The 23,291-nt window shown below is 50.6% G+C and overlaps 10 protein-coding genes across 10 annotated transcripts; 4 read left to right on the forward strand and 6 right to left on the reverse strand.

Moving 5' to 3' along the window:
* Positions 1-40: 40 nt before the first annotated feature.
* VC83_01082 (uncharacterized protein) lies at positions 41-763 on the reverse strand (the record flags this gene model as incomplete). The annotated part of the gene is made up of 1 exon (XM_024464767.1): positions 41-763. The coding sequence occupies one exon, from the start codon at positions 761-763 to the stop codon at positions 41-43; it is 723 nt and encodes a 240-aa protein (XP_024327853.1).
* Positions 764-1,030: 267 nt separating this feature from the next.
* VC83_01083 (uncharacterized protein) lies at positions 1,031-2,880 on the forward strand (the record flags this gene model as incomplete). The annotated part of the gene is made up of 3 exons (XM_024464768.1): positions 1,031-1,202; positions 1,261-1,666; positions 1,710-2,880. The coding sequence occupies 3 exons, from the start codon at positions 1,031-1,033 to the stop codon at positions 2,878-2,880; spliced, it is 1,749 nt and encodes a 582-aa protein (XP_024327854.1).
* Positions 2,881-3,066: 186 nt separating this feature from the next.
* Positions 3,067-4,329, forward strand: VC83_01084 (uncharacterized protein; the record flags this gene model as incomplete). The annotated part of the gene is made up of 2 exons (XM_024464769.1): positions 3,067-3,551; positions 3,609-4,329. The coding sequence occupies 2 exons, from the start codon at positions 3,067-3,069 to the stop codon at positions 4,327-4,329; spliced, it is 1,206 nt and encodes a 401-aa protein (XP_024327859.1).
* A 574-nt stretch (positions 4,330-4,903) lies between these two features.
* On the forward strand, positions 4,904-5,770 carry VC83_01085 (uncharacterized protein; the record flags this gene model as incomplete). Its single annotated transcript, XM_024464770.1, has 2 exons — positions 4,904-5,001; positions 5,056-5,770. The coding sequence occupies 2 exons, from the start codon at positions 4,904-4,906 to the stop codon at positions 5,768-5,770; spliced, it is 813 nt and encodes a 270-aa protein (XP_024327860.1).
* A 199-nt stretch (positions 5,771-5,969) lies between these two features.
* On the reverse strand, positions 5,970-8,438 carry VC83_01086 (uncharacterized protein; the record flags this gene model as incomplete). Its single annotated transcript, XM_024464771.1, has 2 exons — positions 5,970-6,527; positions 6,576-8,438. The coding sequence occupies 2 exons, from the start codon at positions 8,436-8,438 to the stop codon at positions 5,970-5,972; spliced, it is 2,421 nt and encodes an 806-aa protein (XP_024327857.1).
* A 275-nt stretch (positions 8,439-8,713) lies between these two features.
* Positions 8,714-10,660, reverse strand: VC83_01087 (uncharacterized protein). The gene is made up of 3 exons (XM_024464772.1): positions 10,493-10,660; positions 10,005-10,443; positions 8,714-9,954 (listed from the first exon to the last, which is right to left on the reverse strand). The coding sequence occupies exons 1-3, from the start codon at positions 10,631-10,633 to the stop codon at positions 9,467-9,469; spliced, it is 1,068 nt and encodes a 355-aa protein (XP_024327858.1). The 5' UTR covers positions 10,634-10,660; the 3' UTR covers positions 8,714-9,466.
* An 864-nt stretch (positions 10,661-11,524) lies between these two features.
* Positions 11,525-15,051, reverse strand: VC83_01088 (uncharacterized protein). The gene is made up of 3 exons (XM_024464773.1): positions 14,865-15,051; positions 12,706-14,761; positions 11,525-12,656 (listed from the first exon to the last, which is right to left on the reverse strand). The coding sequence occupies exons 2-3, from the start codon at positions 14,501-14,503 to the stop codon at positions 11,695-11,697; spliced, it is 2,760 nt and encodes a 919-aa protein (XP_024327861.1). The 5' UTR covers positions 14,504-14,761; positions 14,865-15,051; the 3' UTR covers positions 11,525-11,694.
* An 869-nt stretch (positions 15,052-15,920) lies between these two features.
* On the forward strand, positions 15,921-17,135 carry VC83_01089 (uncharacterized protein; the record flags this gene model as incomplete). The annotated part of the gene is made up of 3 exons (XM_024464774.1): positions 15,921-15,971; positions 16,049-16,558; positions 16,608-17,135. Exons 2-3 carry the CDS (start codon positions 16,061-16,063, stop codon positions 17,133-17,135), a joined length of 1,026 nt encoding a protein of 341 aa, XP_024327862.1. The 5' UTR covers positions 15,921-15,971; positions 16,049-16,060.
* Positions 17,136-20,213: 3,078 nt separating this feature from the next.
* VC83_01090 (uncharacterized protein) lies at positions 20,214-20,647 on the reverse strand (the record flags this gene model as incomplete). Its single annotated transcript, XM_024464775.1, has 1 exon — positions 20,214-20,647. Exon 1 carries the CDS (start codon positions 20,547-20,549, stop codon positions 20,214-20,216), a length of 336 nt encoding a protein of 111 aa, XP_024327550.1. The 5' UTR covers positions 20,550-20,647.
* A 95-nt stretch (positions 20,648-20,742) lies between these two features.
* On the reverse strand, positions 20,743-22,095 carry VC83_01091 (uncharacterized protein). Its single transcript, XM_024464776.1, has 3 exons — positions 21,427-22,095; positions 21,161-21,359; positions 20,743-21,066 (listed from the first exon to the last, which is right to left on the reverse strand). Exons 1-3 carry the CDS (start codon positions 22,026-22,028, stop codon positions 20,782-20,784), a joined length of 1,086 nt encoding a protein of 361 aa, XP_024327549.1. The 5' UTR covers positions 22,029-22,095; the 3' UTR covers positions 20,743-20,781.
* Between the last annotated feature and the right edge of the window lie 1,196 nt (positions 22,096-23,291).

The raw sequence follows: 23,291 nt of genomic DNA on the forward strand, positions 1-23,291 counted from the left end.
ACGCCTTCCAATCTGATTCCCCCATCCATTCAAATAACCATTACCTTCTTGGCGCAAGTCCAGGCACGCCACTGTATCTCTCCTCTCTCTCCGTCTTGAACATGACCTGCACCCAAAACTCCTTCAAGTCACTATCCCACCACGTCCAAAAACGATCGTTCGTCCTATCCACCTCTCTGGCCTGCAGTTTGAATCCGCACGTCTGGTATGGCTCGGCCGCGACCAACATGTACTGGAAGTTCTTGTCCGGGGGATCCTCAATCTTCTGCTCGAACGCACTCATGAAGCGGACCTTTGGCGTCATATCTGGCGTAATCTCTGGATATTGAAGCTGGAAGAGCAATCCCTGCTGGCGCGTCACCGGGTCCCTCGTCTTCGTGATCTTATATCCCGGCCTGCCAATCTTAACCACGTTCCTCCGCACCGACACCTGCGCTCCAACCATTCCTATTGGCAACCCTGTGACTGGATCTGTGCCGACGCGCCCTTCCTTCTGCTCTCTTGCCGCACGCCTGGCTAGGTTGGTTTGATGCTTCCGCCCTTGGGTATGGGCGAGGTACGATCCATCGTTCTGGTGCACAGTGAGGCATAGTCGACATTCGAAGGAGCCAACGTGGTTCTTGAAAAAGTATGGGTCTTTGTCGAGATCGATGGTTTCGAGGGCGAGCTTGCGAAGGCGCTCGCGACGGTCGGCGTTGGTGGCGGATGTGGAGGCGACACCACCGCCGCCGAACTTGGAGCCAGCGCGGTTCTGGTAATCCATCGTGGAGGATGCGCAGTGGAATCAGATGCAACTGAGGTACTGCAGGTGCGCGAGGGGAGCGGGAGTGGTTGAAGGAGGTGTGGATGGATTGGCTTGAATATGTCGAGCCGCAGTCATATGATGTTCGACGAGGCTCAATGATAGCGCGAGCCACGCCAAGAAATATTTATTCTCGGCTACAGTGATATGGGAGCCTCGCGACAAGGCTACGAGATTAGTTGACCACAGCCCCTCCAGAAGTTCACATATGGCGAGGACAACGATGAAATGGCATCAAATTTCTATATCGGCCAGCGGCTGTCTTATGACTCTGTGCCTTGCACAGTGAGATATATTGGGTCGGTAGCTGGCACGAAAAATGACTGGTTGGGGGTTGAGTGGGACTACCCATCGCGGGGCAAACATGATGGAGAGCATAAGGGAGTCAAGTATTTTGATAGTAAGATATCTTCTTCAAATTTATATCCAGTGGGCATGTTTATGTTGACTGGTTTTAGCTAGACGCGGGTCAACTAATGCTGGCTCCTTTGTGCGCCCTACCCGAGTGCCAGATGCCGTAGAGAGTTTCGTCGAGGCAGTGCACCGGAAGTATGCCTCGGAAGACATAGAAAGACGGGATGAGCAAAACGAACTAATCAAGAAGAAAGAAATTGAGATATCTGGTAAGGTAGTCTACGAAGTGGGCTTTGATAAAATCAGGAAACAAATGGCCCAGCTGGACGAATTGAAGATCGTGCTGGTGGACGGAATGCGCATTGTCAAGGCCTCAGCGGCAGGGAAACGAATCAGGGATATATGCCCAATAATATCGGAGCTTGATATGAGCAGAAATCTATTTCAGAGTTGTGGAGAGATCATACAAATATGTGCGGAACTGGACCACCTCAAGAGTCTCAGACTAAAGTAAGCGCTCCTGAGAATATATGGCCATGGCTAACAGAAGTAGTGGGAATCGTTTAACTATTTTACCCCAAGAGTTTGAAGGCGGGGAATCCCAGAACGCCTTTGCAGGTGTGACAGACCTCAGTCTCAATGAAATGATCCTGCCGTGGGAAGATATATGTCTCCTTTCCCGTCAATTTAAGGACGTCACATCCATCGAGGCCAGCTCAAACGATTTATTAACGCTATCACTGAACGGCCCATCGTCATTATTACCAATGACACTTACATCTCTTACGTTAGAACATAACGACTTTTCGAGCCTTTCAGATCTGCTACCACTTACTAAATTATCTTCTCTCAAGTCCCTCCACCTGAAAGGCAACAAAATTAACACTGTTGGTACTGGCCTCCAAGGAGAGAAACCCGTGTTTTCGAACCAGTTAAGCTATGCTGACTTGTCATACAACAAAGTCGCGGATTGGCAGTTTGTCGAAAGCTTGCCAGATGCTTTCCCAGGTTTGACAGCTTTGCGAATGTCCCACAATCCAGTTTATGAAGTTGCGGCCAAGCCCGGAGACGTGATGACAAGCGCCGACGAAGGGTACATGCTTACACTGGGTCGTCTGGCAAATCTCAAGTCGCTGAATTTTAGCACCATTACGCCTGCTGAGCAGACAAATGCCGAGATATTTTATCTCTCGCGTATTGCGAAGGAAATGGCAGCCGTACCAGAGAATGAAGAGGGTGCTGTTACTAGAAAGCACAGGAGGTTTTCTGAGCTGTGCAAGATCTACGAAGCCCCTGTGGTGCGGCGGGCCGAGAAGGCCATTAATCCCGATCTGCTTGAGGCACGACTCATCAAGTTTACGTTTCGCCTCCCTGCAGGCACTCTTCCAGGCCAAACTTCAGAAATCAGCAAGGTACAGGAGATCCCCAGGGGATTCGATGTATATCGGATCAAGGGCATCGTGGGAAAGTTGTTTGATCTCAGGCCCCTGAGCTTGTGTTTAATATGGGAAACTGGCGAGTGGGACCCTGTTGCTGGATACGAAGAGGAAGAGTATGACAGTGAGGATTTAGAGGAAGCGGATGATTCGGTTGCCGTGGATGCAGAAAGCCGAGGCGCAAAAGGCAAATGGATGAGGAGGGAGGTGGAGCTCGAGGATAGCACGAGACAGGTGGGAAATTCTGTGGATGGAATGGAAGCAAAAGTGAGGTTAGAACTCAGATGAACTACTCAAAAATTTGGGTCACGATCAACCTTACCAACCCAACTATCCATCTTCAAAATTCTCGGTGGCAGACTTCAGAAGTACTTGTGGTTTTCGATGTTGGTGCGGCAGCTTGCAGTTACCGCCATACTGTGCTTATCAAACTCCACTAACAAACGAAACAACTAGAGGTTGCATTTGTTTGGTATGCTTTACTTCAAGTTTAAGCCCCCAGAAGACATTGTATGTGCTCATATACTGGGTACAAATACACCATTTGATCGCCACCACTATCATCCCCATCGTCAAACTGGAACTGGGGTCCCTCGGCTTTACTTCTCGTTCTTCTATCCTGAATTGTACGACCGTCGTGTATTGCCCATAACTCTACGTATTGTTGCTGTGGAAGTCAGTAATCCTCAAACAAATACAATGCCCGCACAGCACATTGCTTTGTCAACGGGGCGATCTACCCAGAGGCACCTTGAGCTTCCCAGGAGAGGGCTCCGATTACAACCTGAGCATTACATCAGGCGTGATACTGGAGAATTAGTTCCCCTCGTCCCTGCTGACGAGCTGCCATTCGAGTTCCATGGGTTATCGAGGTGGTTGAGCTCCGTCGAAAGTTCGAGGATGGTTTTCTTGGGACAAAAAGGCCCATGGACTGGGTACTATCGAATGAAACAACCCAAGTGAGTGATAACATTCTACTTCGGTATAAACTTGGTTTCTAACATACATTTTCAAAGGTCCTCGGTCCTTCCAGAGCAGTCCGGTGCCCAAAACGGTCCTCCCAGGAACCAAGACCTTAAAACATCCCGAGAGTTATCAGGAGATTCCATTGGTAGAGATCCTGCATCAGAGCCGGTTGTTTCCAACACCACCGCCGGCACTCCATCAGAAGCAGCCACCTCACAGGTTCGGTCAAGGCCATCAATGCTGTTGGACTCTCGGCACCAGCTATGCCACAACTGGATCAGGGGTCATTGCAAGTTTGACCTAAATTGCCATCGCCTCCATCAGATGCCTGAAACGACAGAAGAATGGCAGGACATAGTATTGCAAGGGATCCTGCACCGAGGAGGAAGTTCCAAGGGTGTGGACAACCCTCATAAACCGGCTCGCCATAATAAGCCGCAATCAGAGCTGGATGTTCTGAACCGAGAAATTGTGTTCTTGAGGCAGGCACTCGCGAACCAGTCTCATATAAGGAAGGGAAGGCACCAAAAAGCGCCGCGCGCTGGTGTTCGTGACATTGAAGCGCGGCTCATTCAGAAAGTGCTTGGTGATAAAGATGTGAAGCGGAGCTTAGACGGAGAAGCGGAATTGGGAAGGGGGCAAGGACAAAAAGATTCCACTGCATTAGGCAAGGAGAGAAAGGAAGGAGCCGGCGCCCAGACTGCAAGCAATCAGCCGATAGCTTCAAAGACAGAAGGAGTTAGAACTGGGCACCTCGTTGACGTGAAGTAAACTTGGAACGGAGACTAGATGAGTTAGCTGTCGATTCTCAAATTGTTCGGGGGATGATTTCGGGTTTCAAAAGTATGCGCATAACGGCCTTCATAGACTTACACAATGAAATATTAACGCTTTCCATAATTCAAATCAAATTGATGCCTTCTTGATCTCTGTTGAAGTAAAAGGACCCATGGAGTTTGGCCTCGATGTACATAGTATATGTTCCCAATCGGGTTAGTGAACCTACGTTAAGCACTAATTTGACATATGATTGGTCAGTTTTAACGTCCCATATAATTGATTTAGAGAGCGCGATTTGGCAGAGATAAACAAAATCTCGTCTAGCGCTCGAACAGTCCCTATATCACGTATTATGGCAGACAGAGGAGAAAGGGATCCGGAAAGGAGGAGGGAACGTAGATCCGTGTCCCCGAACCGCTCAGGTCGCCATGGGCATCGGGAGAGATCACCAGCATCTCGCCACCACAAACACCACCACCGCCGAGAGAGAGTAGCCACAGCTCCAGTAGAGCTGCCGTATAACTCGCGGCAACTCACCAAACATGATTACAAGGCGTTCAAACCTATGTTTGCCCTGTATCTGGATATCCAGAAGGGAAAAATACTAGACGATCTTGACGAAACTGAAGCACGAGGTCGGTGGAAGAGCTTCATTGGAAAATGGTAAATACAACAGCCTATCTACACGCATATAATCTCAATTATTAACACGTTTAGGAACCGCTGCGAGCTATCAGAAGGTTGGTATGACCCGTCAACCTACCAAAAAGCTGTGGCGGCAGCTTCAGAAGTTGAACCAGAATCACGTGATTCCGAACCACCACCTCGCGATGCTCCTAAACAGCGGTATCAGAGAGACGAGCCGACCAGACGGGAAGATTCAGAGAGTAGTAACGATGATTCTGTTGGCCCTGCTCTCCCTGGTCAGGAAGGGCGACATGGGAGGGGTCGGATGGGACCTAGCATCCCCAATATGCAAGATCTGGAACTGAGGCGAGAAAACGAGTCTGAAGAAGCCTATACCCGGCGAAAAGAGCAGCGTGAAGATATGAAGTATGCACGCGAACTTGATCGTAAGGGGCAAAAGGAGGCGCTTGATGAACTGGTCCCCCGTGCCGAAGCTGGAACGCGAGAGAGACAGCTCGAGAAGAAGCGCGAAAAGAATGAGACGATGAAGTCTTTCAGAGAGAAGTCGCCTGGAGCGGCAGAAGTACCCGAGAGCGAGTTAATGGGCGGTGGGGATAGCTTGGGTGAGTTTAAAGCTAAGAAGCAAGAGTTTGAGAGGAAGAAGAATGATAGGGAGCTGAGGAGAGAGGAGATGCTTATGGCGAGGGCGGCGGAGAGAGATGAGCGATTGCAGGAATACAGGGAGAAGGAAGATAAGACAATGGCGATGCTCAGGGGATTGGCAAGGCAGAATTTTGGAGCATAATCAATTTAAGTGTACTTTCATGTGTTAGAGCCTCGGTTTCCTGAGTTTGGTATAATAGCTTTAGCGGAGCATAACTAATGGCTATGTCATAAAGCAACATTTGGCCCTCATAATAGCTCGAGCTAGCTTGTCCATTAGGTGGTAAGTAGCGCAATACCATCCTAGTAATCACCTTACAGTCCCTCCAGCAAAATCCGAATCAATGCTTCTGCAGAACCGCATATACCGTGCCATCAACCGTAACTCCTTGTATAACCGCCTCAAAAATCCCAGTCTGTTCGCCACTTCCATCCTGGAGCCATTGCTGTAAGAGATCATTGCTCTCCTTGGGCTTGACATTATCCAGCCTTGTTCCTACTGTGATATGCGGAACCGTGTTGACACACTCCCAACCTTCAGTGACAAGCCGGACAACAATCGCCATAATCCTGTGGCTCCATACAACACGTTCTAATTGGATTTGGCAATCTCCCAACGGCTTTTCTTCATCTCCATGTTCTTCAAATAGGGCCTTGTATTTTCCCCATATCTCGGGTTGCAGCCTAGCTGAGGCGCGGTGGATCAATGTGACATGGAACTTTGGCTGAACTCGGCGAGTCTCTTGGAGCTGTCTGAAGAATGCCGCTTTTGCATCTTCTTGAGCCGAAAATGTCTTCTCCAGAGCATCCAGGATCTGGTTGGTTGGTATGTCGACCGCAATATATTCAAGGGCCTTCTTTTTAGGTGCAGCAGGAACATTGGGCTTCTGCCTTGGCTGCTGAAAATCCGTTAGTTGTGGTTTGATATGCTTATTAGTAGAACGTACCTGGTTTGTCTTTACCTTCTGCCCACGTCCAGAAACATCATGCTTCAATTCCGGCTTGTACTCATTCAAAGCAAAAGCGATAGCATCGTCCAGATCGTCGCTTGTAGGCATATTGGTGAATAGCTTCGGGTACAGTTCGCTCAACCGGGCGATCACAGTCTCCAAATTTTGACGTGAGTCCGAGGTTGGATCTAAATCGATAACAGAATCAAAACCATGATCGGGATCTTGGTCCAGGCGGAGTGGCTCAAAACGGTTGATGAAACCCTGCATTATTCCCATCACTTTGCTTTTGTCGGATGCAGCTTGAATCGTTTGATGGTTGTCTCCTCTGGCAAAAACGCGGTCCATGGTGACTTGTCTTATTTTCTCAATCGAGTCGCTATCATGGACGAAATTCAACGCCACTAAGCGTGCCGAAGATATGTACTGGTGGTGCACGTCGCCAATGAGTTGCTTCCTCTCATGCTTTTGTGCGTTGTTTCTGTCGGCGATCACAACCGGCTTGTCTTCAAGCTGGCTCATAACCTCCTTGGTAAACCTCGGAGGTCTGCCTTTTCCTTGGATGTTGTCGTTCTGCACATGGCCCCAACCGAACAAATGTTGCAATGCAATGGAAATTGTCGTCTTTCCGCACCCGATAGTTGCAATTGGTACAAGGATGATATTCCTCGTGGCATCTTGTGGTGCTTCACCCTCATTTGAGTATTCCAGACGGATGAGGTCTGAGCCCTTCAGATTCTTCTCTTTTAGAAAATCGACTCTTAGCTCAATGATGCCGTGATTGCTATTGTACTCTCTTGCCAACTTTGGGTTTTCAGCCAGCTTCTTTCTCGCAAAGAGCAGATACTCCTCGGTGATTTTGACGTGTTTCTTGAAAAGAGGTGGTTTTCCATTGATCATCATCTTGGTGCATTCCCTCCACTGTCTGAACATCAAGTATGGTTCCTCGAACTTATACTTGAAGAACCAATCTTGGTATTCTTTTGACCTAAAATTTGATTTGCATCGAATAACAAATCCTTCCACGTCTCGTCCATTGTACGAGCCCGTCTCTGCCACCGATTCGAGGAATGATCGGACTTTAGTGATCTCGTCCAAAACGAGAAAATCAGTACGCTTGAATCCCCAGTCGTTGGCGAACCGTTGGACTTGTGGCCCAGAGTAAGTTGTGAATTCCGGGATATTGATATTGATTCCATGTAGATACAACCCAGCAGAATCTCCGCGATATGCAAGGATGTGCTCTTCGAAATCATCATCACATAGTTCTGCGACTGCTGTGGCATTTCTCTTCCTCAACTCGCGGGAAAGATCCTGCCTCGTCTTCCCTATGGCCTTGAGCTGCCTGTCGACCCATCGTTCGCCAGCCATGGCATGGCTAAGATTTGAGTCCTCACGTGGCCCAGTCGAATGCTTGCTGCAAACCAGCAGCGAGTCATCGGACAGGCCGCTGATGAAGATGATGCATCCGTTTTCCTTGAGACTCAACTCATATGGGCCTTTGGTGTATTGCTCAATGTTGCTCCATTTTGTTGCTTCTACTTCTTCCGTGTTGAAGAACTTGTCATAGCCGCGAGTAGCAATCTCTGGGCGGTTGTCCTTGGTGTGATATGTGAACAGCCCTCTTGCGTATGTTGGGAGATCGTCACGCTTATAATCCCATTCTTGAAAGCGCCAGGAATCGACAACTAGCTTGTCAGGAGAGTTCTCCACGTTGAAGGCGTTCTTCTTGCAACTGAACGTTTTCTTTGAACGTGACACTCCAACCCATTTTTTGGCATGTGACTCTAGATCTTTGAGAAAGCTTCCGATTTCTTGTATATCCTGGGCAACGAAGGGTACATTCTCTTGGTCTGCCATTTTGACACAGAGTGACGAAGGCGTGTATGGGCAAGTTCTAGCCAATTTATAGCCGTAATAAATGAAGTGGGGGATATTAAATTCCCAAAAATGGAATTTCAGATAAAAACATGCAAAGGACTTGATATAATTGAAAGAAGATGGATATAAGAGGGTTCTAGTATCCACAAGCTTTACCACGCCCCTTGCAATGTTGTTCCCAGTCATGGTGATTTTAGGCGACTTGCGCTAGTGAGCCTTGTCAGCCTTGTCGGGGGGGTAAATTTTGTAGGCCGCAACAGTCACCGTCCAACACCAACCTCGCGAAAACCAAATTTTAGAAAAGCAGCACGACATTGTCATTAAACTATTCACGATGTCTAACCCATTCCTTCTTGCCGCTGATAATTCGCCCGAGCTCCTGCCGCTCCTACGCGCCAATCCCAGCCTTGCATCATCCCAAGATGACCATGGGTACTCTCTGATTCACGCCGCGGTGTCCTACAACCACCTAGACCTCCTACGAACACTGGTCAACGAGTTCAAAGTCAATGTTGATATTAGAGATGAGGATAATGAGACGGCTTTATTTGTTGCCGAGACTGTTGAGGCTGCTCGGGCCCTTGTTGAAGAGTTTGGTGCCGATCCAAAGATCACAGGCGACGAAGGAAGAACAGCTGCGCAATCGATTCAGGCCGACGATGACTTCCCCGAAGTTGTTGCATATCTCGCATCTTTCTCAGATGGAGGTAGCACTACACAAGCGAATGGCAGCAGCACCGATGCACCTTTGGCGCCAGTGATCGGACAGGCTCCTCCGTTGCCAGCAGGAATCTCGATTGACATGGGCACCATGGCACCAGAAGATATCGGTGAAAACGAGGTTGACCAAGAATTCAGGAGAAAGATCGAAGAGTTGGCTGCAAGAGAAGATTTCCAAGACGAAGCTGGCCAGGCGGAATTAAGAGCACTCGTCACCGAGGCGTTTAGAGGCCAAGTGAACCCGGCGGATAGGGACGTACGTCAACGTACGGATTGAAGAGATATGTTCAATTGTGCTCGACCTCCCAGAGCATAAATTCTGATGAGGGTCCTGGTATCTTCGATATGGTACAATCTCTGGAGGTGGCTGGCAAGCTGTTTGGGAATCCAGACAAGGAGAAGGAGAACCAGGACTTTGTCGCTGCTGCAAGCACGGCTGACACGAAAGTTTTATGTGCCCAAGATGAAGACATGAAGCCTTTCCAGGTGATTTTCACCAGGGCCTGATTCTCCCTTTCAGGCTTATCAGATGGAGGTGATGTGTATCGTGATAGAAAAGGGTCTATCTGGTCGTTCACATCTACCCGGGGGCTTTCCAAGGAGATGAGAGACAGCCATTCATATAAATCAGCTGCGAACTCGCCAAAGTCGTCTCCTTCGTCCAAGCTAGTTGGCGGCTTGATATTTGGCATGTTAACTATTGGGCCACGAGTTATACTTGGCGGGCAGCTGATCTTGACAGGAAAATGTTTGGCCAACGGATCAGGAGATGGAGCTGTTTATATGTTAGCCACATGGTAAAGTCCATAGACAAGAGTAACAGACCTTCGCCTTCCAAATTGCAAAACAGCCATGTAACGGGTTTGTTCAACACGTTCTTGAATGCGTAGACTATCCTATCAAAACCTTTCTTCCCATGTAACATTGAAGGTTGGCGTAGGTTAATCTCCACAAGCCATCTAGCTCGAGCACCTCTCTTCCCCTTCGCGCCATCCGGCTCTCCAGCCAAGCCTGCTCTCTCGTAACTCTCCTTCTCCAGCGCCAAGGTCAGAACGCCATCTTGTAACGAGTAGACATCATTGACCCCTTGTTTTCCTTCGGAGATCATGAGGACATTGCCCTTCTTAATATACTCTGTAAAAAAATCTCCGCATAGCAACTCGGCGAGCGGCAGGATAACACGTGAATACGTAGGCACTGAGAATTTACTGTCCATATCACTCTGGATACTCTCATATAACTCTTGCGGCAAGATCAGCTCAACCTGTACTCGTGTTAGTATCATTCTATCTTGAATCAGATGTTGCTTAGACCTTATGTACGATTGGCACAGTCAAAATCGTCGAATAGGGCTTCCTCTTCACAGGCGGCTGCGCCGGGTCTAAGTGACCTATTGCCCCATGAGTTACAAAGCATGTCTCCCTCTCCTTCTTCCCACCGTTAAATTGAAACATGATAATGGCTTCCGTAGGCAATTCTTGTCGTTATGCTTGAAGCTCTGAGCTCCTACGAAGAATCGAATTAGGACTAGCGTAATTCTCGTTTCTGTCAAGTCACGCTATGTGATCACCTGATCTTGACCCACCAGCAATTTTTCCACGCTAGTGCCCGCGCTAGCTGCGACAATTGTATAAATTCTTCAACTTCCTCAGAAGCTCTTCCTTTTCTTTTCATGTCGATTTTACTTCGTGAGTTTACCCCCCACAACTTCCACAACACTCCAGCACAACAAACTGGCAGTGTCGACAGCATACTTTGCTTCAAAAATACGTTTGAACACCAGCTAATAGCATCCCAGATGGAATCATTTTCTTTAGTAAACATCCCCATACTGTGTTTCTCACGAAAGCCACAGATTCCAACCTGGTTGATGACTTATCTCCTCACGGCCCAAGAGTGATACCTTAGACTCTCGCACTGCGCGCAAGCGTGGCGGTTGCCTCGCAAGAGGTGCTGTATAGAGAGTGGTGATGATCTTGTCCCGGTCTCGCGGTCTGCCTTCGGGCGCGTGGATTGGGTGGGTGGTGATGGATGTCTGACAGGCCTATATTTTTTTCATTGCAGGCGCGACTTCATGTCGCGTTGTGAAGAAGAATTTGATCGATGGGACGTGCATATTGTAGTATAGTGTATGTAGAAAGCTAATTTGATATCAAGCTTGTAAACAATCTACCTGAGATTCTTGTGATTATCGTGGAAATATGTGCAGCACTGCAAAAAAAGTTTCTGAAAACACCCCACCCCATGCCTCACAGGACGAGGGTCCGCTGGTAGCTCCGCCCCATATATTTTGCCTCCAGCCACGATACAATCTCAGCTCATCAGTGAAACGTTCGAAGACACAAACTGTAAGACGACAACTTTTTGTACCGTGTCATTATACGACTATAGCTGACTTATATCCTCTCCTCGGTTTGTGACAAACCTACATGCCCTGACCAGGTCAGGAGATAACCATCAATCTGACCTCCCATCATCCATCGTATCCAAAAAGTATGACATCCTATTAACCCCTCTACCGGAAGGCACTAACACTCCGACTCTCCCTCAGCCTCCGTCCAGCCTCCTCTCCCTTATTCCCCCCCTTACGCTCAACGACTTTCATCCAATCATCCCACTCCCCCGCGATCTCCATAAGCACCCCCCCCATAACCTGTGCACTAGCCATGAGCCCATGGCCCTCTCCCTCCAGTATCCTCACCTCGCACCTCCTCATCATCTTCCCGAGCCACTTCACATTCTCAACCGGAACGCGCGTGTCCTTGCTGCCGTGGTGAATCACCACGGCCCGCGTAATGTCCACGTATCGGAACCCAATCGTATGTCTCCTCTCCAAACACACCAACAAGTCCACCGCGGGATTGGCCCCGCTGGTAGCCAGATCCCAAATGGCATGCGTCACGCGCGTGTCGTAGGTAGTCTGCCTCTCCTTGCTCGACGCCGACATAGCGGCAGCCGCCAGGATCGCAGCCTCGCTGCTTAGGTCAGGAGGGTTATTGGCAGCGCGAGGAAGAGGTGGCGCCTGTCCGGACTTCACGGGGCCATATTTGTCTGTGTGTGGGCCAACATTCTCCTTATCACCGGGACCAACAACAACGTCGTCTAGCCTAATAATGGTAGGCGCGTCTTTAGCGGTGGTGGACTTGCGTTTCCCGCGCTTCTGCTTTGGTAGGCTTGAGGTGATGGAGCTGCTTGTGGCGGACATGAATGATGAGTTTGCAGCTTTGAGGATTGGCGTGGGGAGGGCACGGAGAATGCGCTGTGATGTTGGGATGGAGTTGGCTGGAGGCATGACCTGTTGCCCGCCGAAAACGTTCAGCTGGGACGGAGGAATCCAGGGTGCGAGGAGGTGGATGCGGCCCCGGATGTGCTGTGGCATGCGAAGAGCGGTGGCAAGGGCGTAGATGGCACCAGCGGAGTGAGCCAGGATGGAGAATTTAGTGATTTTAAGAGTCTGGCAGATGGCGTATACATCATCTAAAGAATTGTTAGAATAGCAAGAGTGACGACGAAAAGGGGAGCTTACCAGGCCAGCTAAGCGGTGTGGCAGTTCCGTCCGTATAAGGCTCACTCTCACCAACACCGGGTCTATCAGGGGTAATCAAACGCAACTTCAACGTGAGAGCAAGCTCATCGTAGAAGGCGGTGATATATCTCGTCAATCCCATTCCGACGCAGCAAAACACAGCGAATCCTTCTAGGTCTCCAACCTCGGAGAACGAAATGACTCGTCCAGTTTGTGGATGCGTAATCTTGTGTGATAATCGTGGAGAGCACAGATAGGCATCTACTGCGTCATCGATAGAATCTGCACTCGTTGGCCGAGCATCTGTGCTCGTGCGATTGGCCTTACCATCACCCGCCTGTATATCCTTCTTTGACGGCGTTGATGATGTTCTGCGATTCTTATTGTCGCCCTCTGCGCCACTCTGGTAACCCGACAAACGTCTGCCCTTGCCAGACTCCCGCTTCGAGTCTCGTCTCCCTGCAAGCCTCTCAAATGGATCTGGCGTTAGCCTTCCACTAGATTTCTTTGCTTTATTCTGCGCTTGCTCGGACTTATCGCGAGATGTACGCTGGGTAACATTTGGCGATGGTGCTCCGTCGTCTTTGACTGACTGGCCCCTCGCCTGGTTGGCATACAGACTCTTTTCTGGTTCGCCGTCTGTTCTTGGTTTCTGGGAGGTTGGCGGTGGGATTGCCGATTGCTCTCTGGGTTTCTGCACTGTCAAGCTGGCTTCCGACTTGCCAAACTTCTCGGCACCCTTGTCTATAACTGGACTTAAGTGTTCGTCGACCTCCTTGATGGTACCATCAGCAAGCTCTGGAGCCGGTTGCCTTGAGCTTCTACCGCTGTGGGGTGTACGCTTCTTATTCCGCAATGACGAGTCCCGCGTGGGGATGTACCGCCCTGATCCGATCCCGCCATTGCTGGTCCCATTCATAGAGCTATCTGGCCCAATTAACTGACTCGGTGCGGCGGAGTCATTCCAGAGATATTCCGGTTGTTCAACAACCGGCTCTTCCGTTATTGGTGCTTCAGACATGAATGATTTCGTATCAAACTCTTGCTTTGGAAGACGTTCTACTCCCGAACCTCTCGTGGTACTGGATGATGAGCGCTTTCTCTCAGACTCGCGCATCCGTTCTTTGGAGCTCATGTAGAGTAATCCCTTGTTATGTCTCCCTTGCTTCTTATCCCAGCTATCCGAGGAGCGCCTCCTCCTCAGGTCTCGTGGAAGCGAGCCGGGCTCTATCGACACGCTTCCAATGCTCAGAGCGTCGTCTCCGCTAGATTCCCTCGACGTCGGTCTTGAGCTCCTCAACAAGTTCCTAATCGGTGTTCCGTCGGGTTTAGGTGATTTTAGAGCTGTCAACGCCGAGAACCCAGACGGAGGCTTGGCGGTTCTGATAACTGGTGCGGTCGCAGACATTTCATCCAAAGGCAGCTCATTCATTGAATAGTTGTGAGACGACTGGTTGTATGCGCCATAATCGATACCAAAACTGCCGCCCTGGCTCGACTCATTCTGGAGCAAGCGATCGATAGGGTCGAAGGTGGTTTGTGTCGCATATGGAGAATTAGGTAGAGAGTGCGCGACGCCTGGGAGTTCGAATAGTCGGTTTGCGGGTGACGAGATGATCGACAGCGACGTAATAAGGCTCGAGATGACCTCAGGGGAAGCAGGGTGGACATGCAATCGATTCCCGTCTGTCGCGCGAAGCTTTAATGACAGAGGAGGAAGCGATCCTCTTCGGCCTTCGTATTTTCCTTCGTACCTTGTACGCTCCGGAATGGGAGGGGGGGTGGAGGGAGGAGCCATATTGGCTAGTTGGTGGCACTGGGTGGTTCGTTTGGCGTCAACGGTTATCCCTTTGCTCCCGCTGTAATCTCAGTTGGTCGGTTCACTGCATCTGCAGTCTGCAGTGTGTCGCCTATTCGTTAGAACCCTGTATATCCTACCAGACCTAACAAGGGCGCAGGTGAGCGAAGTCGGTCAAAAGAGAGTTCTAAACGCCCGAGCGCATTATGCGTTAACTTTCGGGACGGGTAACAAGGCGACCACAGCGCGCGACTGAAGCTATTGTTTGCATAACTTTGGTCAGTTTTAACTTCAGGAGAGGGTTTGTGGGATGATGAGAAGAGAGGGGAAGGGACGAAAGTGGACAATGTAGGAGACTCACGCCGTGAATGTCTCGGAGATGTTGGTTCCCGCTTTCGATTCCGCGACCGAATTGAGAATGGTAAAATATAATCAGGAGGTAAGGGACGTCAGGGAGAGGATGGTCGATAATGATGCAGGAAATGCGCGCAGTAGTAGGAAGGAAGTCCAGCGTTAATTTGACTCCACGACCAGGTCGGAGCTTGCCCCTGAATCTGCTCATTACTGTCATCAGGGGGAAGCTGGATTGATGCGGGGGTCTTCGGGGATCTAAGCCTAATTGGGCTGAGCTTAGTACCGCGACTGCGGCTTGTCCCTTGGGGCAGGGCGGGAAGGCGGTGAAACCCTTTTTTAGTGGGAATTCTGCCCTCCCCTGATTGACCCGCCAGCAGCTTACGGACTGTCAAGTACATATTTAGAGTTTAACGACTTAATTAAGTAAACTAATAGGTACGAAGCCATATATGTACTGCCTAGCAGTATATAGACTACACTATGTAGCGTACTTCTAGGAACGTAGTTCTAACATTCCCCTTACGCTATACAGTGTTACTATGGCGAATGCTTACTCTAAGCGCCCCTATTGCCCCTACCCTTATAGTACCTAATAACCTAAGTCTCTACCTATCCCACACACCATCGCTATAGTGGTGTTAGCCGCTTACGCACCCTCATGGTGTCGAATCTAGCTAGTAAGGTCTAGTTGATCTAAACTAAAGTCCTAACAGTATTCCTAGCTCTTACGTTCAAAGTACTGTAGCGCTTGCTTAGTGTGCCCTGCACTCGTCTTGTAATCAGTGCTGCTTCTACTGTGTGATGGTGGTCGTAGGGAGGCTTTCTGTGACAGCGAATCTTTCGCTCGATCGTACAACATAGCTACTCTCTCCTACGAGAGGAGGGAAGCCGTCAATTATCTTGCATATTAAGCACATATTTGGAGTTTAACTACAGGTGCGAAGCCATATATATACCGCATAGCGGTATATAGACTACACTGTGTAGCGTACTTCTAGGAACGTAGTTCCAACACAGGCTGGTTACAAAGCGGCACGTACGGCGCCAGTCAACAATACTCGTAGAGCATGTCTTTGTTATTTTAAAACAAAGCCAGTATATATATAAGGACATAGTGAGTGAGGTTCCTCATCTCTCTCCGTGCGCATATATCATCGTCGCATATAGTATCTCAACTTATCTGACTCGCAGCTCTCCTACACCATGGGCTCATTACTCTCACTTCCCGTAGTGGGCCACCTCCTACTGCCCACACGTGGCACCTACTCGACCTCTCTCAACCTCCTATTCCTCTACATGACCTGGTCAACCCTCGTCCTCACGCAATCACAGCTCCGCATCGAGGTTATCGGGACCCTCGCCGTGCGCGCCCTCTTCTTCCTACTCCCTGCAGCCTTCTTCCTCCTCTTCGACACTATCATACCAAGCTTGGTAGTGGGTCTCAAGATCCAGGGCGCCCCAGCACTACCAACTAGAACCGGCGGCGTGCAAGGCGCGAAAAAGAGCAAGGGAACGCCGCCATGGTGGCATGTTATTGGGGTCAGCTTGTCCAACATACTTCTGTCTGTCGGGATACAGGTTGCCGTCGAGCTCTTCTTCACTGAGGTACTCCACATGCGCAGTGCCATGAAGATTACCACCACACTCCCAATGCCGTGGTCGATAGCAAAGGACGTCCTCCGAGGTCTTGTCATACGAGAAGTATGTCGTTCTCCTCTTATTCCTCTCATACACCACTAACACCCCACAGGTCCTCCAATACTACATCCACCGCTTCCTCCACCGCCCCGCGCACCCCAACGCCCTCTCGACCCTCCACAAGAAATGGAACCACTCCATCACAGCCCCTTACTCCTTCACCGCCTACTACGACCACCCCCTCCCCTACCTCCTCCTCCACTTCCTCCCCCTCTACGTCCCCACCCTCCTCTTCCGCACCCACATCCTCACGCACCTCCTCATCCTCTCCCTCACCACCCTGGAAGAAACCCTCGTCGCCTCCGGCTACGCCACGCCCCCCGGTATAATGCTCGGCGGCATCGCGAGGCGCCAGGATAGGCATATGCAGAACCGCGGACGGGGGAATTTTGCGCCGTGGGGGTTCATGGATTGGTTGCATGGGACGAGTGTGGGGGGGAATGTGATGGAGGATGTTAGGGATGAGGCGGAGGAACATCACGTTAAGGAGAGGGTGGGGGGGGTGTTGGATGATGCGGTGGAGCGGGGAGGAGAGGGGGTGAGGGCGTTGAGGGCGAGGAAGAAGAAGCAGCATGCTTAGGGGGGTGGGGGTAGATATTTGATATTTATTGGAGATTGTAGAAAATGTATCCCTGTTTATGTTGGCGGTTTGCGGTTTCTCGTAAGGGCGTGTGTTTGATGGCATGTGCCTGGCTAGACAGCCCCGCAGCTCAATTGCAAGGCCAGAACTATCAGTCTACCAGCTCGCCACACACCGAGCGCCGGAGCAAATAAGAAGCAATCACCGTTGTTACAAGCTCCGGCAAAAATCATCTGGAACATGGCATTAGATGAGCGGGAAACAAGGATCGTCATGCCTCTACCAGAAACGAGCATATAACCTCAATACGGGATGTGGAAGAAGGTTCTGGTTGCCTGCTGTCGTCGACTTTGCTGTCACCACCGGCGTATGCTGCTGCCACCTCCTTCCTCACCGTTTGTCTCCCGTTCCTCTCCCACCGTTGCGGATTCCTGCCCTCGGTGCGGTGAAGTATCCATCTACAGCTCCGATAGGGTGCCGTTGCTGATCGTGTGATCTGCCGTCCGCTGCCCCAATGATTTGCGAATGTTCTTTCTTTTCGGCCTTTGTTTCTACTTACTCCCTAGATGAGGGTTCTATATAAGCATCGATTGTTCCATATACAACGATGAGTATAGCTGCCACCTTTTTCTTGCTTTCCTTCATCAAAGTGAGTCCTTAGAGCCATTCATCGCAGGCCCCTGCTTTTCAGCCCCATGAATTGTTCTTGGGCATCGTCAGCCCGTTATGCCCTTCAGTTGTGTGTGGTGTGTGGTATACCACTCGCTGTCGGCGCAACTTGCAAACTCTGTGGCCAAACCTCTTTTTGTCAAATGGGCGCGAGCTCATTTTTATGAGGGCGGGGGTTTGCAAAAAAAAAAATGAAGCCCTCAAGCACACGATACCAAACAATCAAGAAGTGAGAAAATCCTAACACCCGCCAGCCGTCAGCCCGGACACAGATCCCAAGGCCAATAAATAAACCCCGATCTGATTTTCGGGTACGCAAGAACTACCCAATTCCGGGTGGGGAATACCCTCAATGTCGACTACTTCAAGAGTCGCAAGTATGGAGTGAAGCTCCCAAGACGTCTGAAATGATGTGGCAAGGTAGAATAAGGCCTATCTCATACTTCAAGCCTGCGTATTCTCGCTGCCAGTGTCTTATCACCACCACTTTCCTGTCGTTGTCACGGATTCTCACCGTCGCTGCACACACCACACCCACCGCCCGGATTCAGCCATCATCGCGTTGCTGCTTCTGCTCCGATTGCGGCGTGTATACAGCTGTAGAGACACTGTACCCCGCGCCGCTTTTTATGTATTTGTGTAGTACACTGATGTGATTGCTGAATGTTGGAGTTGGGTAGGAGGGTATTTATAGGGGTATCCCACAACCACACTTGGCTGAGGTGAATGAACGAAAGGTAAATAACTGACCAAACACGGAAGTAGCTAAATATGTCTTCATGTACGCATCAAACCCATCACCTCATTTCCACAGCGAGACAACGAGCCATTCCGATTCAATCTCGAGTCAGGAGCTGCTTGCAAAACCTTAAGGCCAAGCCCACCAGCTGCACCGAGTGGCCATCAAACTAATATCAGAAGGTCGGGCAAAACATACTCTCATTATAAATATCAAAAGAATACGGGTGGCAATCGACTTTTTGGAGCCATTGCGATAGAAAGGGAAGGGAAATTTTACGCGTAGGTTCCGGGTTCCACCCTTAACCCTATCACCAGCGAAGATCCTGGATAGCAAGGCGTGCTGCCTCTTTTGTTTGATCTGCTGTTGTTGGATGATTTCTTCTCGTCGAGGCGGATTCTCATCACCATTCCCCCCCACCCATAACAAATTCCCACCGCCACATCGACCAGCGCCGCCACTACTCCGACACCTCGTAGCCAAGTACAAGCAGCCAGCCCTACTACTGCTATCGGGGCGTCGCGTGTGTCTACTTGTCGAGACACGGCATTCCAGGGCTATTGATTGTCAGAATTGAAAATCGCTGTGATTGTTTAGTACCGTCGCTGGGCGGAGGAGATATTTATAGGGGTTATGCGATATGTACTCGGGCTATCCCACAACCACGCCTGGATGTCAGGGAAAGGGATGGGGGGTAAATGGCTGGATACGAGACGGATTGAGTATATCCCCGAGTGTGTAGTAAACCCATTACCAACCCCCCCAGCCCGCCAAAACCAATATCGCCATGCTCATCGTGAGGGGCTATGAGCAGGATGGAATAACGTACATAAACCCCCCAACACTCGTCCCAAAACAACCAACATAAGTCTACACCACCACTCCAGTCCCACGAGCGGCATGAGCTCGTGCTCATGGATCTGGATCTATGATACCCGTACTATGTTGCGGGTCTATCTGATGGCCATGACTGGAGTGATGCTCTCTCCACGATCAACTACGTCTCACATACGTAATCGTTTATAGTCGACATGTGTTATCAGTGATGAATCGCTTGAGAAGTGGCCTCTCCTCGAGAAATGGCTCGCTACTCATAGCTGTCGTTTTGATTCTCTGATCTGCACTGTTTCTATTTGCTCTGCTCGTCCCATCTTCTTTTCGTCGCGATCAACTTCTCACCGTAAGCTATTTCTCACCACCAACCCCCCACCGCCATGAATTCTCACCGTCCCCTCAGAAACCCCCAGCCCCTGAGACAGTAATCAAACCCACCCCCCAATCAACCTACGAACATGGATCAAAGCTTGGTTGGCACAGGCACACATTACAAGCATTGTGACAGTATATATAACCTATCAGTTTCTCCGGGCCGACCAATCTTGGACGGCCTCGGAGAAACTGATAGGTTATATATACTGCGAGAGCCGGTGTGCATGTACACTTTGGGGCGATATCTGTGATCAGCGAGCGCTGTTCTGGGGGGTGGACGTGCACGGCAGTGGATAGTGGGAAAGGGGAAGGGGGGTGAAGTGGGATGTCATTTTTGTTTTTGGCCGCGTCTGTTGAGTGTGCCATAAAGCTATCACTGACCCCCCACAGCGAGATGCAACTATTCTACTTTCCGCCGCATGGGCGCATAAATCTATATAAACCCCCCACAACCCCAACCTTCACAACCACCATAGAATCTCTAGACATCGTCCAAACGACGGTATGTGGAGATGCTCCAACACGCAGCCCCCCCCCGGGCCCCACCCCCGACCTCTAATAAGGCGTGCCGTATCACTGGCTGGCACCTCTACGTTTGTCCAGCTGTTGTTGCTGTTATTAATTTCTTGTTGTCGTGGTCTACTTCTCAGCGGTGGGCTCTTGTCACCGCTTCCCTCCTGTCGTTGCGGATTTGTACTGTCACCGTCGCTGGCGAGGGGAGGGGGGCTTGGGTTGCTGGTTGGATTGCGTCGCATAGCTTTGAGGGGAGAAGGGGGAGGGGGGTATGTATGCATCATAGGAATGGCGAACAATTCGTATGTTTATTTTTGATATGCAGACGGAGTCTTGCACGGCGTATTTGTTTGGGGTGTGAGGTGTATTCATGTGGGGGGGGGTTCGACTGGCGTATTTCGTGTTTTTCAATGGGGGAGATGGGGAGGTTGGATATAAAAGGTTCTATTTACATCAATTCACTAAGTTATCCTAAATCGCAATACAAAATTTTGGTATCTACTCCCCCACCCCCATCTACTCCCCCACCGTCTCCACAGTCCTCGATTCCACAACATTCGTCCTCTCCTCGTCCCCCAAATCCCCACTCCTCTCCACATCCTCCACATCCACCTCCACCTTCCTTCCCCAAGGCCAGCGTCCCTTCACCTCCTGAAACCTCATACTCGCAAGCATGGCGATGACGAAGATCCAATAGATGTTGTAGCTGATCACGCTGCCGTAGGTGGCGGAGTTCTGCCATCCGAAGATGGCGTTGAAGATTCCCCAGCCGCCGCCGCCGTTGAGGTAGGGGTTGCCGAACTGGAAGTGGTGTCAGTAACCAGGACCTATGATTTCCAGATCTGACCAGGGAGAAGAGGATTGGAGGGGAGAGGAGAGGAAAGAAGGAACCTACATTGACATGCCACACCGACTTCCCGATATCATATGACCCCGGTCCAGCACCCGTCTCCGCCGCGTCCCCTCCAACGGCATTATTCCACAGCTGCGCCTCGAAGAACCACACAGCGCGGGAGAAGAGGCCCGCGGCGACGAGGTAGAGGAAGCAAGTTGAGATGATGAGGAAGAACTGTAGGCGAGCCGTTGCGCCGCCCCTGTTTTCTGTTAGTCCCTTTCCTCTTTCCCAGTTTCACAGCAACAGCGGTAGGCGGAAGGACTTACTTATAAATGATATACCCGATCACCGCACCAGCCAACAAGCCCATCACGACAGGCAACGGCACACTCGCAGCGGGACTAGAAAAGCTGACTCCAGCAATAAAAACAATCGCTTCAATCCCCTCCCTCAGCACCGTAATAAACGGCACAAGGAACATAGCGTACCTCTCGCACCACCTCTGGAACCTATTCCTCTTCGCCTCCCGTTTTTCCGACTTCTCACTCAACGCCTTAGCAAGCTTAACCCGCCATTTATCCTGCATCTTGGACACCCTCAACAGCGCCGCTCCCAGCGCTGTAATAATTATCGCCGCCAGGAGCCCGAATGAACCCTCCCAGTAATACTCAGTATATTGCCAGACATTGCGACTCAGACCATAAAACGCGCCTATGACGCCACCACCGATGATGAGGCACAGGGTGAGCCCGATGATGGAGCCGAGCCAGACTTGGCGGACGAGCTTGCGGTAGATGGCGGGGTCGGAGTCGGGGCCCGAGAGGGTTTGTTTGAGGAAGGCGAGGAGGACGGAGATGATGATGCCGGTTTCGATGGTTTCGCGGAAGACGATGAAGAAGACGGGGACGGCGAAGACGTTGGGTGCCATTGTTGGGCAGGGGCCTCTGGGGGAGAAAAGGGGGGGGTTGGGTGGTGGGAGAGGTGGGAGAGGTGGGAGAGGTGGGAGAGGTGGGAGAGGTGGGAGAGAGGAGGTTTATGGGAAGAGGACGTGGGGTGTAGAAGGGAAAAAAGGAAGTGAGAGGAGGGAGAGGTGAGGGTTGTCAGGATAGTACTAGGCCTTGTCGCTGGGTCTGACACAGCAGCATGATCTGATAAAGCCGAAGAAGCGGACGAGGGAGGGGTCGGGTGGGGTGGGAAGGATCAGATAACTGGGAAAAAAGCGCGCGAGGGGGTGGGAGGGAAGCCAATCGGGATGTAGATGGGGCGGAAGGGTGGGAGTTGGGAGTTGGGAGTTGGGAGTTGGGGGCTTTCGTGAGAAGGGGTGATGGATGGTGGTGTGATTACTCGTTTTGCGGTGTTTGATAGATGAGACTGGAGAGGAGAGGGAAATAACGAGTCCAGTCACAGTCACGGTCAGCCATCCATTACCGAAAAAGCTTCAGGTGGGTCAAGTCGGTGACAAGCATGGCTAAGCATGGCCAAGCAAGTTCCGCCCAAGTCGGCGAAAAATGTTTTATGTGGGTTGTATTGATTCAGCAGCTCCACACCCTCCCCGCCTGCCCACGAACAGGGGTAATTTGGCGGAAATCCCTCCGTAGAACCACTAGAGCCAGTAGAACTAGAACCACTAGAATCACTAGAACCACTAGAACTAGAATCACTAGAACCAGAACCACTAGAACTAGAACCAGAACCAGAACCACTAGAACTAGAACCAGAACCACTAGAACTAGAACCACTAGAACTAAAACCACTAGAACTAAAACCACTAGAACCAGAACCACTTAAACATTTGGCAGACAGATGCCACACCAACCGAGCTTCATCCCCTCCCATCCCACAACCGACATTACTCACGTTTATGCGCATACGAGAACACACCCCACGTGCAACTCTACTGCTACTGCAGAACTTCTCGCTAACACTTGCCATCTACTCCATGCGCCATCTGATAACCTTTTACTCCGCCCCTCCCCTCTTTTCTCCCCCCTCTTTTCTCCCCCTCTTTTCTTCCCTCTTTTCTCCCCCTCTTTTCTCCCCCTCTTTTCTCCCCCCTCTTTTCTCCCCCCCTCTTTTCTCCCCCCCCTTTTCTCCCCCCCCTCTTTTCTCCTCCCCCAGTTCCCTCTTTTCTCCCCCCTCTTTTCCCCCCCCCTCTTTTCTCTTCCCCTCCCCCTCCCTCTCCCTCTCCCCC

The sequence above is a fragment of the Pseudogymnoascus destructans genome (assembly GCF_001641265.1).
Source record: "Pseudogymnoascus destructans isolate 20631-21 unplaced genomic scaffold scaffold_2, whole genome shotgun sequence".
NCBI classification, from domain to species: Eukaryota; Fungi; Ascomycota; class Leotiomycetes; order Thelebolales; family Thelebolaceae; genus Pseudogymnoascus; species Pseudogymnoascus destructans.